The following is a 14,397-nucleotide window of genomic DNA, read 5'->3' as shown; positions in this document are numbered from 1 at the left end:
TCAGCTCTCAAGAAAAAAATTGTGCACAACTATACATGAAGCTACAGATGTTTAATCTTCCAGTGGCCTAGCAATGGGCTCCATGGTGTTCTTACTCAGGTTTGCTATGAGTTTTTCAACAATGTTGCTCAACCATGTCCCTACCTCTCATATCCTGCATCTGCTCAGTGAAACAAGGAGTGCATGCCCAGTGAATCTAGGAAGATTAGGCTTGGGGATGGTGGTGGAGCTTGGTAAATCTGCATCAACCTCTTATCCCACACCTTCATCAGGGTGTCTATACTCTGCCATATCTTCCTCTAGTCTAGGATTTTAGAATCTCATAAGATATCTGGTCTTGGGGAGGACCATACTAAGAGGCCTGTGGTCTTAGCATGGAGAGGAGGTAAGCTCCACCCAAAGTAGTGATACAGGTAGAGATGATGATCACCAGACCACTAAAATCCTACCCTTTGCAAAACAAAAAAAGTCAAACCATTTGTAATTTAATATGAGTTGGACCAGTACAGCTGAGGACAGCCCATAGCTGCTGTGGAGACCATAGAGCCTTTTGTTCACCTGACAAGATGGACTTGACATGAATGCTAAAAGCCTGGCATTATTAAATTTGGAGTCCCCAACTCCATATTCAAATTTATCTGTGCCAACTTTTATTTGTGAAACTGGGTAGCTAGGCAAGAAGATCACAATCTGTTCCTGATATCCAGCACAGTCAGCATAATCAAAGTCATGTACTAGCCTATGTCCAGACTACGGCCAGCATAATGCTCTTTTGCCACAATGACCTTGCACAAATAAAAGAAATCTGCTCCAGACAAGTTTTTACACTAGTGCAACATGTGCAACATGTTGAGCAACATCAACAAAATATTTCACAACAAGTTGCACTGTGTTGTGCAACCTTGCATGTGTCGCATGGTTACACAGCATTGCAGAGCACTGTAACGTTGCGCAGCTGTGCAAATTTCTTAAGTGCATGCAACTTCTTGTGTTGTGTTAATAGAACACTATTCTGAATGTCAGTGACTTTCTGCAGTGATTGCGTGTGCAATGACCAAATATCCAGCTGGAATAAGCTGTGACAGCCCTGGTCGATTTGCTTCATCCAGCTGGGTTTTGGTAATGCATGCCCTGGTCTACTTTTTCATCCACTAAGATCATGCAGTAGGCTCACTAACTTGCATTAATCATAATCAAAGTAGCTTTGGGGGAAATGAGAAATATAGAGTCCACATTCTGTACTCCGCATAGGATAGAGACTAGATGGCCCTGTCAGAAAGCTCTCAGGCCTGTATGAATCCAGGCAACATAGTGCCAGGTCAGCAGAGTGGTGAGTCCTCTTCTCTACTCAGCCCTAATGTACCTACAAATTTGCCTTACACTGAGTCAGACCACTGGTCCATCTTCTTTCCTGAATTTGAAGCATCCCTCTAGGGTTTCAGACAAAGATCTTTCCCAGCTCTGCTTGGAGATACCAGAGATTGAAGCTTGCATTTTCTGTACGCACAGCATGGCAGTACTCAGGTATGGAAACACAGAAGGATGGGAGTTGAGCTTGAATTTCCTTCCTCATTGATATAACCATCTCACAGCAAGTACTAGTAAAACTGAGGTTCAAGTACCAATATAGGTGCTACATTTTTTTTGTTTCTCCACACAATGAAATGTGCTTTCTTTGGCTGCAGGTTTTTTTTAGCAAGGGGAAAAACACTGGCTGGTATCCTGACTCCTGAAGCACATGTGTAAACAGAACTGTGCAATGTATTTCCTCTCTTCCACATTATGTCTGCAGCATGGATAGAGTGGGGATGTTTCTCAATTTTCAAAACATTACACAGGTAGAGGGAATGGGGGAGATGTGTGCAAACCCCAGTTGCATCTTTGCTGTCCTCTTTATGTGTGTACTTTGATAGTCAGGATGTCAGCCACTAAAATTAGTTAAGATGCTAAGCTCAGAGGAGATCATTTGCAAGGAACTTTAAAATCTGTAGGGCTGCCAAATGTCATTTTAGAGAGAAAATGGTATGGTTTTTAACCAATTAGCTAACTGATTAAATATTACAATATCATTACCTGTGTGAAATATTCAGGATTCTTAAAAATAATAACTTTTTGTTATGAATTAATGTAGAAAAATCTTTTCTTAAGTGACATTTTCAACAAGAAACAAATGTAAAATGAATACATAAATAAAGAGATCATGTCCAGTTTTGAGCCACATCTCTCTCTTTAAGACTAAGGGCCTAAGGAAGGCTTAGGGAGAACTGGGTCATGGTTAAATATATGAAGCATAAAGGGATCCTAAACAAGCATGGAAAGCATCAGGTTTGATCATGCCTATGGAGAGCCAAGTATGAAGGGCCAATTATTTTAGGAGAACCAACTGCCATATATGAATATACCAGTTTTGTAGTTGGCATGGGTCACACTTCTGAATCAAGAAAACTACAACTTTATTCATACACTTGTTTAAAGGAAGCTACTCATTGGAATGCTTTTTCAAGCTACATTTAATAAATGGATTTTCTATCAGCTATTTCAATTAATGCTCTCAGTGCCCTCCCTATAGGTAATCACCTGGGGATTTCCCAGATGGCATATTTACTTAGAAGTTACATGGGAGTAGTGGGTGTGCATTCGCACATCGGAGAGATTTCCCTCAAAGTCCCTGCAAGATATCGGGGAGCACTCCATACACAATTCAGGTTTTCCCCTGTGCATTGGAGCTTAGCTCAGATTATCTCTGTGTTTAAAAGTTACACTTCCTATGATGGCTTTTTGGGATACTTTGAAGTGGCCTGACTTTTCTTCTGAGATGTATGGAGGGGCTATAGTGATTTTATTATTTTCATTAAAAAAAATTTGGTGGAACACCCAGCAAAACCACCATTTTTGCCAAGCTGGTGGTCTTCCACAAGACTACCATCTTTGCTGAGTTGCTGGTCTTCCACAAGACCACTGGCCACCAGGGAAAAATAAAATAAAATAGAAAGACAAAAGGATCAGGTCACCCGCCTGCTTCTGTACTTCTCCGCCTGGTGGGCCAGGAGGGCAAGTGGGGAGGGATGGAGGGAGTCTGTCAGCTGGGTGATCTTGCGGAAGACCCCCTAAAAAGAAGTAATAGTAGTAATTATATATATATATTTATATATATATATATATATATATATACACACTGACATGAAAGTTTTTAGAAACACACACCATGCATGCACAGTAGGGGGAAAAAGGAGGTGCAGCATCCCACCTACTCTAGAAAGCCATTGGCCAGAGAAAGATCTGGGAGCAAGCAGAATGAACGGACCATATGAAAAATTTGAAAGGAATGGAGGGGACACTGCATCCAAGGAGCCCTATGCAAACACTCCCAGAACTGGTATTATTTCAGGATGCGGCTAATGTTTAGTTGCATAATCCCGTAATGAAGCCATTATGAGATGCCCCTGTTAGGACAACAGGGGCTGATTTGGGAAGGCCCCTGTTGATTCCTCTTAAAACTGCTTAATGAACTGATCGATAATACTGGGGTACATTTCTGTTCATGAATAATACGAAACATTGACAAATGGTCTTAGCTAAGATTTTTAGAAATCTTTCCTTCCATGAGAGAAATGAATATATATTAATTTAATATTTGTCTTGCTGTAAAGAGTTGAGCACTCTCATTTGCGTAGTTGGCATACATATCACATTTTATCCTTCCAACAGTCATGTGAAGTGGAATAGACTGAGAGAATGTAATTGGCCCAAGGGAACCTTCAAGCTTCATGACCCAGTGTGGATGAATACATGGTTGTTTTTTTATGGGGTGAAGTTACGGGCAAACTACATGTTACAAGCAAATATGTGTAACAAAGTCCTAAATGGTTGCTTTTGTGAAAAGGAGAGTGGCTTTAGTAGGCTGCCATTTTGAGCAGAAATGCAGCAGGGTGTGTATACATTCTCAGTCCTTTACTTGCCAGCTGCTTTTCCCCTGTGGGTTTCCAAATACATATTTACGGATGCAAACATGTCTGGATCATTGATCGTAAAGAAGGGCTGGGTAAGGAAGATGTTTTCAGTAGGAGGCATGTATAGCAGAAAAACAGCTGATGGCAAAGAGTTTGACACCTCTGTAGCATCTTTCCTCTCTTTACAAAGAGCAGCTATCAAAGGATTATTACACATACTTGCATATAACAATTAGTATTAGTATGCTCTTTATCACCAGTATCAAGCAGCAGCAGTATAGGAAGATGCTGAAAGGCATTATCTCATACTGCGCGGAAGGTGACAATGGTAAACCCCTCCTGTATTCTACCAAAGACAACCACAGGGCTCTGTGGTCTCCACTCTCCAGGAGTCGACGGCAAATCGACGGCAACTTTACATTTATGCTCTTTATAGGTGTGATGGAGACACAGCACTCTCAACTCCTCCACAGCTAGCACATTCAATCCCTTTCTTCCTCTTCTTGCCTTTTCAGAGTTAACCATAGTGCAGCATTTACACCAGCACTTGTGTTAATGCTAACCCTTATATGTTGCAGATCAGAGTTCTAATCAAACATTGGTAAGGAAGGAGATTGAGAACATTATGTCTACACTGGGTCATGTATTGATCTTGTATTTGGAGGCTAGAGAGTTTTTGGTATTATTCGTTGAACCACTGATAGGTTTTATACTTTTAGCAACAGTTTATCCTTTATGTTTGAATTCATACAGTTTATCCTTTGTTTGAATTATATTACAATCATTTGTAATTATTTCCTTGTGATTGTAATCATACATAAATACAATTCTCTATGGCAGCACCTTAATTGACTTGGTGTGGCTACTCTCTGCATGATCTAGCTGAACCACATGGCAAGCGACTTTGAAAAGTTATGGCCCTTATAAGGTGCTCCGCCATGCAAAGCTGTTTTAACAGAGGCCTTTGTGTGAAAGCTTAAGCATTTGAATCAACCCTTAGCTAGCTATTAGAATCTTAAGTGATTCCAAAACTATGGATACACATTTCCAAATCATTAGGATTTGGACATAAGGGTTTTAAAATGTGTTATTCGAAATTGATTTTTTAAATACTGTTTTTTAGTTATGAGTCAGTATCTTCCTACTTGCTAAAATGCAGGCGGAAGAAATGCTTTATAAGTTTCACAGAAAAGAAGCAAGCTGCCAATATACTTTTTTTTTTCTTGTAATATGTGGAAAGTTAGCAGTATTATCTGTTTGGCATAAGGTTTCCTGTATGGATTCTTCCACTTTTTTTTCACTTAAGACATCTGTTAACATTTCATAGTCTAACAGATGTTGCAGAGCAATTCCTTTACTTACATTCTTGGAGGGGAAATGCTGTTTGCTCTATTGAAACGCCACATCTGAACTGAACTATTGTCATTGCACCATTTTTGTGTATTTTTCGTATATTTTATCCCTTGTCTTAGTAAGGCTACATGGTCCCATATTTAGCTGTAGCCCATTAAAAACATTAGCATGGCTCTTCATGGAATCTATGGACAGAGGCAGCTTGAAAGGGGCAGACCTGAATACGGACTTCGTTCTTTATAATCTAGCAGAAAAATGTTCTGATGAATTCAGTTTAGTCCAGGTCTATCTCCCAACAAATGTTATCCTTGGAATGGACAAGGGCCCTCTGAAATCAGCTGTGAATCTGATGCTACCCCACACTAGAATCAATCTATAATAAGTAATAAAGGCCCAAAAGACACAGGCTGACACCTAGTCTAACAAAGCATCAGTGCTACCGGGCATGCACTGGTGTAGCACCATTGCTTCTGAAAAGTTTCAGACTAACACTGCACCAGTGCTTTTGCGGGGAGGCAGCAATTTTCAATTAACTCTTCTTTTGCTGGAAGTGCTCTATGCCCCGCAAAAATATGTCTCTGAAAGCTGTGCAACCCTCAGGGGCATCTTTTTGGATGGCACAGATCACTTCTGAGGTTGTCAAAATTTGCCTCCCCTACTGCACTGTATGACCAGTGGAGCAGAGTTAGTTGAACTCCTCAGATGCACTGGTGTTTCTCTTGTAGCACTGGTGTCTTTTTAGCACGGATGTCAGCCACTCTCCATGGCTTCTACTACAATCGAGCTGTTGGGCTGGGACACTCCCAGTTGATAATACATGACAGTGAAGGCTAACTATCTGCACACCACAAGTAGCAAGCTGAAAAAAAACAAAACTGTGTCCTTGTCCACATGAGAGTCCTGAGAAAAAGCCTTAATGTGTTCAGATGGGTAGCGTGTTGGACATGGGTCTAGGAATCTGGTTCAGCAAAGCATTTTTTTTAGTTACATTTTTGTAATGTGAAAGCATGGTTTATAACATATGAGTAAATGATACTGTGGCTTGCAGAGCTGTTTCAAGAATGAAAAGGAACATTTGTTTCAGTAGGGAAGACTAGGCCATTCTACTCTCAAAGATAGGGAAGATAGTAGACTATATCCTACTATCAAAGCAAAGGCTAAAGCTAAAGTATGGCTTATAAGGTACTATAGTTAAGCAGAATCACTGGCTAATAGAATTAGCCAGTATGACTGGCAGCAGTATGATTGGCAGCAGCTCTGAGGTAACACTATTTATCCTACTCAGACCATGCCTGGGCCTACGCAGACCATGCCTGGATAAATAAAACTATTTATCCTACTCAGCCATGCCTGATAAATATTTATTGGGTCCTTAGATAAAGCCTATCTATTATATGGACACATTCATGTCCATATTATTCAGCGTGAGAAATTAATATTGTTCTGCATTTGCTAAGATGTTTCTCTTGTGCTGAACTGGTTCCAGACTCAAATTCAGAAAATTCTCTAAAACGTTATCTAAGCTTGCCTGTTTGAAGATAAGGAAGGGCTGATTGTCATGAGATGTGGAGGACCTTTTTCATTATTTTGGCAAGAACAGGGACAGTTTTGTCCTAACAGGCCATTAGATGAATACCAGAGTGTGTCACATGAAAAACCACTGATCTTTAACCCAGCAATCTATGTAACCAAGCCTAGAAAATGAATAGTGAATAAGGGAAGAGCAAAGGCCAGTTTACTGTCATTACAGATTATAGAATCTGTTAACAGCTACAGCAAACTGAACTCTGGGAATTACAGGTACTGTACAGTAAGTCAATGGAGCATACGGAATACTTAACAAACTTGTATATGGTTGGAAAGGTATACTGGACTTATGAGCACCATCCCTGCCAATTAATGGAAGCATTTTTAACAAGAAAATAAAGCATTTTGTAAGCATAGAGTTATTCTTGCTTGCTGCCTAAAATCCCCCTCCCTCAATCTAAAATTTGTTAAAGTGTGTGAAGTGGAAGGCTTGCACCTTTCTCCATTCTTTTCCATGGGTGATACTCCTGATTGTCACAGTAAATCCTCCTTTCCCCAATCTAAGGCTGGTGGATGAGATGAGGACTCTGATATATTTGATCACATTCAGCCTGACAATCTCTTGTTTTCACATTTATACTCCTGATTGCAAGTCCTGGTTGAAGTGGGGTACTATTCACTATTTTGAGGGTCTATAATTGGTTTTGACCAATTAAAAGGTCTGTAATTGGTTTTGACTATAGATTCCTGCCCAAATGACCAGTTTTAGACCTTTCTACTAAATAGAGTGCTGAACTGTGTGTATATACAGTTTTGACTTTCTGCTATGGAAGACCCCAAACATTGTGATACCCCCATGAGCGAGTGAATAAGAAGCTCAAGCACTCTACACACACACACACACACACACACACACACACACACACACACACGATACTTAAAGGTGTGAAAGCATCCAAATTTTTCTGACCTGCTGTTTCAAGCAAAACAAAGCCTTTGTTCAGGAATGCTTATTTAAAAAGCATTGTCTGACATAGTAGGGTCACTGCTGTATCTTTCCCCCTCTGGAGTGCTGCACAGGACACTGCTCCATGTATGGTTAATTTAAGCATTTAAAGTAGAGCTTCTAGATGTTAGGCAAACAAATATTGTAAAGATCAGTAACATTTTAAAATGATCAGTTGTGGGAATTAATGCTTACAGGAAAAGAAGATTCTTTCTTAGGCCTCTGGTTGAATTGCATTGTCTCCCCACAGTCTTGTTAGCTCATGCTAACTGAAATGCAAATTTTTCAACTAATTGGACCTCATTGAATGTACATGTACAGTACATAGTTATATGCATGTAGGCTTGAAAAAGAATTCTTCTGTAATTATTTTCTTGATTAATATCTAAAATGTGTAACACAAACCTCTTTAAAGCTTTACATATTATTGAACTTTAAATACAGTACATGTTGCCTATATTAACATGTATGTGTCAATCAATAAAATAAAGTAGCTCAAGCAATTTTTTAAATAAATAAATAAATTTTGAATAATGAATTATAGTGTACTAATTGAATGAACACATTTTTAAAAATACTGCAGTTAGATATTAGAAAAACATTTTGGAACATTTGCATGCCAAATGGCAAATTGTGATGATACTCTGAATTTTTAAACATAAGAACAACACTAAAGGAAATTTACTTTTAAATATAATTGATCCTAGGAATTATTATACATAGATTTGTGCAGAGTTGGGAGAATTGTTGCTGAATGAATTGAAAATTATTGGGGAAATTACCAAGTAGTACCGCAGAAGATTAATCTATCCAAAGGTCTAGGTTTGTCTTTCATTGACCATCAGTTCCATCGTACGAACCGAAAAACATGGTTAAATTTCTTGATAAATAGCTTTATCAACTATAGTAAAATAATTAGTATGATAGAACTTGTTTTTAGCAATTTCAGAAAGCTAACCTGAAATCTGTTTTTAATATATGACATACCAAACTTCATTACATTGTGCTAAGTAGTGGATCCATTGTCAATGCTGCCTGTAGCGTAAGTGTCATAAAAATGCTCCTTTGGTAAACTTGTGAGACACAGCACCTAGGATTATTGAGATAGTTTTTTAAAAAGTAACAACAATTTGTCTGCAACAAGTGGAAATAATTAATTTCACAGGGAAATATTAGCATCAGAGATTTAACTTTGAGAATATTATTTGAAAACAAAGGAATGTGTCAGTTATGGGTCTTATTTCAAAAGATTAAGGGCCACTGAAATGTTATAACACTTCTGTACAGAATGTACTTACATGCGGAAATTAGCATGGACTCCATATGTGAATCATCATCTAGGTATTTTATTGCCTATATGGACAGTGAGAAGCCACAATTATCTGTGGCTTCCCAGGTTTGTACACCACATGTATATGCAGATAAATGCACCCTCATATAGTTAAATCATCTGACGATCCACATGGAAGTTGAATACTAAACACTTTCCTCACTGATTTAAAAAATATATATATATATCTGAAACATCTCTACGGCAAGGTGCCAGAGTTTTAGCATGGGACTCTTGGTGCGCTGTTTTTTGTTATTACTGCAGGGGTTGCTGTTATCCCTTAAGTGACTGGTATCTTGGGCACCATTCTGCAAAGACATCTGGCATGTGTTTCGTTACTTCTAAAATACCTAGCAGAACGATTATTGTTCTAATAGGCGTATGCCATTAAATGTACTTAGTGGTGAGGAAGGCTGCAATATTCTGTTCTGTTGGTTTCCTCTTTATGATCTTAGCAATCACTTCCCTCCTTCTGTAGTGTATTCCTGTTGTATTCTATGGTCAATACATGCTAGACTTCTTCTGATGCCATATTCTGCAGCTGTTGAGCATCCCCCCCTCCCCCCTATTTTAGGTAGGTAGAATTTTGGCTGCTGGCTGGGAAGACCAGATTTGGATGTATTAGCTAGTCAGCCTAATAATCCTGTACAGACTGTATTGATTTTCTAGGAGGGAGTTTATGAACTAAATAAACTTGGAGTTGGTGTCTTAATAAACTGCTTCTCTCAGACTGTCACATTTAGTTACAGAGCTGTGCAGTTTAGGGGGGAAAAAGGCTAATTCTGTTACAGATTGTTCACAGCAGGGCCTCCAAATTAGCCCTTTGTTTTGTAATGCCACCTTGCTTGGGCTCGCTTTGAGCACATTTCTCAGTTTTACCCTAATGAGTTGCAACACTGATAATGTGGCTGATGATCTTTCATTGATTTCACTATCACTTGCTTGTCTGGTAATTGATCCGTTGCTGAGCCTCTAGTTAATTATATCGGCTTTGACATGGCCCGGTCCACTGGGAATTTCAAGTCTTGCAGAATAACAGTTTTAATAAAAGAGTCTATTACTGCAGGTGCTTGCTGCTGCATGCCAGTTGATTTTGTGTGCGTGGGTTTTCCCCCCCTCTCCCCCCTCCTTCCCGGGGAGTGGAGAGGACTGCAGGACAGGGAGGAAAAAGGAGAGAAGAGGTGGGGAGAGAGAGCGCAAGAGATGCAGAGAGGAGCAGAGAGGAACAGAGAGGAAGGAGCTGGCTATTGACATTGTCCTTAAGCCTCCCACAAATAACAGCCATTAGTGGGAAGGTCAGGAGCTGAGCAGGCAGCTTGACTAAGGCACTGAGTACCACTTCAGAAAGCAAGAGGCTAGCAAATTTTAGAGGGAGTTTAAGTAGGTAATAGCTAGCTGTAAAGGTACAGCCACTGTTGGCACAATTGACTCATAGGGTTTTTTTTTTCCCACCCCCCCCTCGTTCCATGCAACAAGAATATTTTTATTGACCACAGGTGGACTTAATGTATTTTAAGGCAACAGTTCTTTGGGCTCTTGTTTTTGTTTCTCAGATATTGAATTTGCAGCTTTTGAGACTTTTTTGTGCTTAATGGTGGTGAATTGGAGGGAAGTTTAACAGAAAAGCTTTCAGGAGATGCAGGATCTAAAGGGGAAGACACATTTGTGTCAACATAGTGTACGCTTTCTCATCTGTTCTCATTGCACATTAATGACACGAGGCTACTATTGAAGCTTTCTTGTGATTCTTTTGTTGTTTTGTGAGAGAGTAAGGTTTATTGTTGTTCTTCAGTTAAGGAAAAGCTCTGAGAGTGGTACATTTGTCCTCTAAATTTGTAGATTTTATTAGAAGATGAATGTTCCTTACACTTTAAGTTGAGAAAAGCTAGCTTTCTTTTTCTTTTAAACTGACTTGCTTTTATGAGAGGGCATGAATTTTGTTTTACATTTTTGAAGTTACAGTGTTTATGTAATCCATGTAGGTGTTCTCTCCTTCTTGCCCCTCCCTCTAGCTTTTTCTCATAGGACAGCAAAGTACGTAACAGAACTGGGCAAATACAAAGTACATTATTCTAAATAGGAACTGATTTTAAAAGTTGTTGATGATAGCAATGGCTTCTGGTTTCTCATGATGTCTAGTAAATATTAACAGTTTTAATTCTGGAGATCTCAAAAGAAAAATGCTGTCCTTTTTGCTGACTGGAACTATCGGGATTTTTTCTTCTTCCTTCAATTCATCGCCCCCTCCCACCTTTGTGATTTGAAAGGTTATTGTATATTCTTCATCTAGGAACTTTAAATAAAAGTCAAAAAGATCTGGTTTTGATCTTTATGGAAAAGGGGGAAGACACTTCTCTTTCCTCCGACTTATGCTCCTTGAGGCATTTTAGGCAATTAACAAGGAAAAACAAAGATGTGAGAGATGAAACATGCATGCAGTTTTTTCCTAGTTTTATTTTAAAAAGAAGTTGGAGATCATCGTATTTCCTTCCACCCCCTTCTTTTTTGGTAAGAGCTTTATTGTTTTAAAATTTGGGATGGGACGGTTGCAAAGTAATTTCAGAGAAACAGTATCTTTTTTCTTTTTTTTAATAAAAGCAGGCCAACTTTTGTGTGCTTTTCTTGCATGCCTATTGTCTCTGTGGGTGAACAATTGGTTGTCCCTCTCTTCTCCTCTCCCCTTTCTGTTAGGAGGTTTACAGTCTGTGTTTAATAGGCAAGTGTCAGCAATTACATGCTGTTCTTGACAGCATTGCTGAAGTAAAACAGGGAAAGGACCACAGCTTGTTCTTCTGAATTCACTGTGATCGGCATTCTACTTAGAGTGTGCATGTGTATCAGTGTATCTTAAGACTGAGAGGGGGCTAGTGGAGGATGTCATTTGGTGACTGGCAGTGGAACAGTGCAGTTGACTCTCTTTTGCTCTGCTATCCAATGACATCCAGTGGCTGAGAGTATGAAGCTGATGGTTGGGTCTCTTCAGTGCTGCATGCACACCTGACAGGCAGCTGTTAAACCAAGCAAAGGCGAGCTTGGGGAGTCACAGTGTATGCATAAATGATAGGGGTATCTTTGCAGAAGGTGCGAAAGAAGCTCTGGCCCCCTCCCTAAAGCCCCCCTTCCCAAATGAAACGCACAGTGCAGCTAGCTTAACTACACTACACTTCTGCTACTGGCTGCCAAGAGGCTCAAAAAAATCCACCTTCACTTTTCAGTCAGAAGAGGCAGAAGTGGATGTGAGAGACAGAGACACTCAGAGACACACACAGCGAAAGAGGGCAAGAGACTTGACTTTAAGAGACTCCTGCACTGACAACTCCATGCAGTTCGGAACAAGAACAGCAACAACCGAATCTGGTTTCATGGGGACATGGCAGAACGCCGACACTAACCTCCTATTCAGAATGTCCCAGCAGGTATGTTACTTGTCTTTCAATGCCACACGTTGAAGTCTGTGTCTGTCTCTTTTATTTTGTGTTTTACTTGTTTCTGTCTGCATTTCACTTTTGTTTAATTTTAATGCTGTATACAGTTTCTGAAGTGTCATAACTAAGTCACTGGAATGTTCATGCTTACTTTGCTGCATCTCTAAGGACTCCTTTTAAAAAAAGAAAAAAAAGAAAAACATAATAAAACTTGATATTGTTTTAAAATAAGTCCTTTTTTTATTTAAAGTTTTCCAGACAGATCATTTACTTCTGGTAAGATTTGTTGCCTTTGTTTGCTTTGTTTTCTTTCCTTTTCCCTTCCCAATCCTTTCTCCCTCCCTTTTAAAAGAAAAAAGTCTCTTACTGTCCCAGCAAAAAAGTCCTTTCTTTCTCCCCACCCCCTGAATATGTAAGCCCCCATATCAAAACTGATACTAAACTTAGGGGGGCTCCCTCAGAGCAGCCTAATTGAGTTCAGGTGGCAGACAACAGCGTTATGCAGACCTAAGGAGGGCGAAAGAGCAGTTGTGTTAGAATTGCTGCCAGTGTAGAGCTGAGGGTCGTTTAGATGAGACAGTTTCAGTTGCTGCTCGCTCGCTCGCTCGCTCTCTCTCTCTCTCTCTCTCTCTCTCTCACTCACACACACACACACACACAGACAGTTTCTGCAGAGCTGTGTCTTGGCATCCTCCCCAGAGCAGTTCCTTCACCGGGGGCCGCGTTTAAGGCAGCCTGGTATGGCGGTTCTGACGGGAAAGCTAAAATGTTACTGCAAGGCCAGTAATAACTGATAATTAATCACAGGGGCTGCTGGTGTCTCTGTACCACGCACTTGGTGATACACACCCAGCATGCTGTGGCTACTCTTTCACAACTGTTTGGCTCTTCTGCATGAAATCCTCCCCCCCCCCACCCCACACACACAGTTGAAAAAAAGAAACAACTTTCAACCTGGACTGGACTCAAGGAGGGGAGGGAAGTTTAAAACAAGAGATTAGTTCTTTTCAAAAGGGTATTGCATAGGCTAGGGTTCCCTTGTGTTGGGAAAAAAAGGGGGGTTTGCCTCATGAAAAGTCTCTTTGCATTCCCTACACCAAAAAGTGAAAGCATCAAAAAGTTGTGAGATGTTGTACTGATCAGCAAGCCTCTTTCTTTTTAAGGCTAACAATTTTTATGAATGAATTCCATTGACATAAAAGTGTTCATATTTATCACACAGTTATAGCAGAGAATATATAACTTGCTCTCAGTAACTTAATGAAAAGAGCAGTTAATGTACAATCTTAAGGAAATAATATATACAGAGAAACAACCCCCTTCACAAGTTGTTGATGTAGTTTATTACATACAATCGTGTACCAGACAGAGCTGAAACAGCGTGGCTCTCTGCATAAGGATGCCTGCATTCAAATAAGGTATATTTAGATCTATCCTGTAGAGGGACCCTGATTACAGCTGATACCAGCTTACTGTACAGAAATATAACCAACATAAGTCAAATAAGCAACTCCTTATATATGGTTCCTTTTTCTTTAAAAAAAGAACACATCCCAGTTGAAAAGAGCATTTCTAATGTTTTGTGCTGGACAAAGATATGTTTGATTCTGTGTTATATTTCCTGCATTTAGGTGTTTTTATATTCATTTTACAGTGAGAGAATGAAAATGACCCTATTTTACTTGTCATTTAATATATGTTTATACTCTCATTTGTACTGAGATTAAATGCTTGGAATAAAATACTCTTTTCCTGCTGTGGCAACAAAAGAGTTAACAGCCAGACCTTGATAACGATCAATTGATA

The 14,397-nt window shown here is 39.6% G+C and overlaps 1 protein-coding gene across 5 annotated transcripts in view; it reads left to right on the top strand.

The window, feature by feature from the left end:
- BNC2 (basonuclin 2) overlaps window positions 1-14,397 on the top strand; it is a 584,547-nt gene that overhangs the window by 162,144 nt on the left and 408,006 nt on the right. For 2 of the 5 annotated variants that reach the window (XR_008316774.1, XM_053298995.1), the window contains exons 1-2: window positions 11,319-11,674; window positions 12,382-12,582. Coding sequence is in view for 4 of the 5 variants with exons in the window: in XM_053298995.1 (XP_053154970.1) it covers window positions 11,498-11,674; window positions 12,382-12,582 (378 nt within the window). In the remaining variant the exon portion in view is untranslated. Of the gene's footprint in view, window positions 1-11,316; window positions 11,675-12,381; window positions 12,583-14,397 lie in introns of those variants that run through there. The other 3 variants (XM_053298993.1, XM_053298991.1, XM_053298992.1) reach the window with 3 other exon arrangements.

Source organism: Hemicordylus capensis, chromosome 2 (genome assembly GCF_027244095.1).
Source record: "Hemicordylus capensis ecotype Gifberg chromosome 2, rHemCap1.1.pri, whole genome shotgun sequence".
Classification (NCBI taxonomy): Eukaryota; Metazoa; Chordata; class Lepidosauria; order Squamata; family Cordylidae; genus Hemicordylus; species Hemicordylus capensis.
Note: the sequence above shows the minus strand (reverse complement) of the source record. Positions and strands in the feature narration are given on the sequence as shown.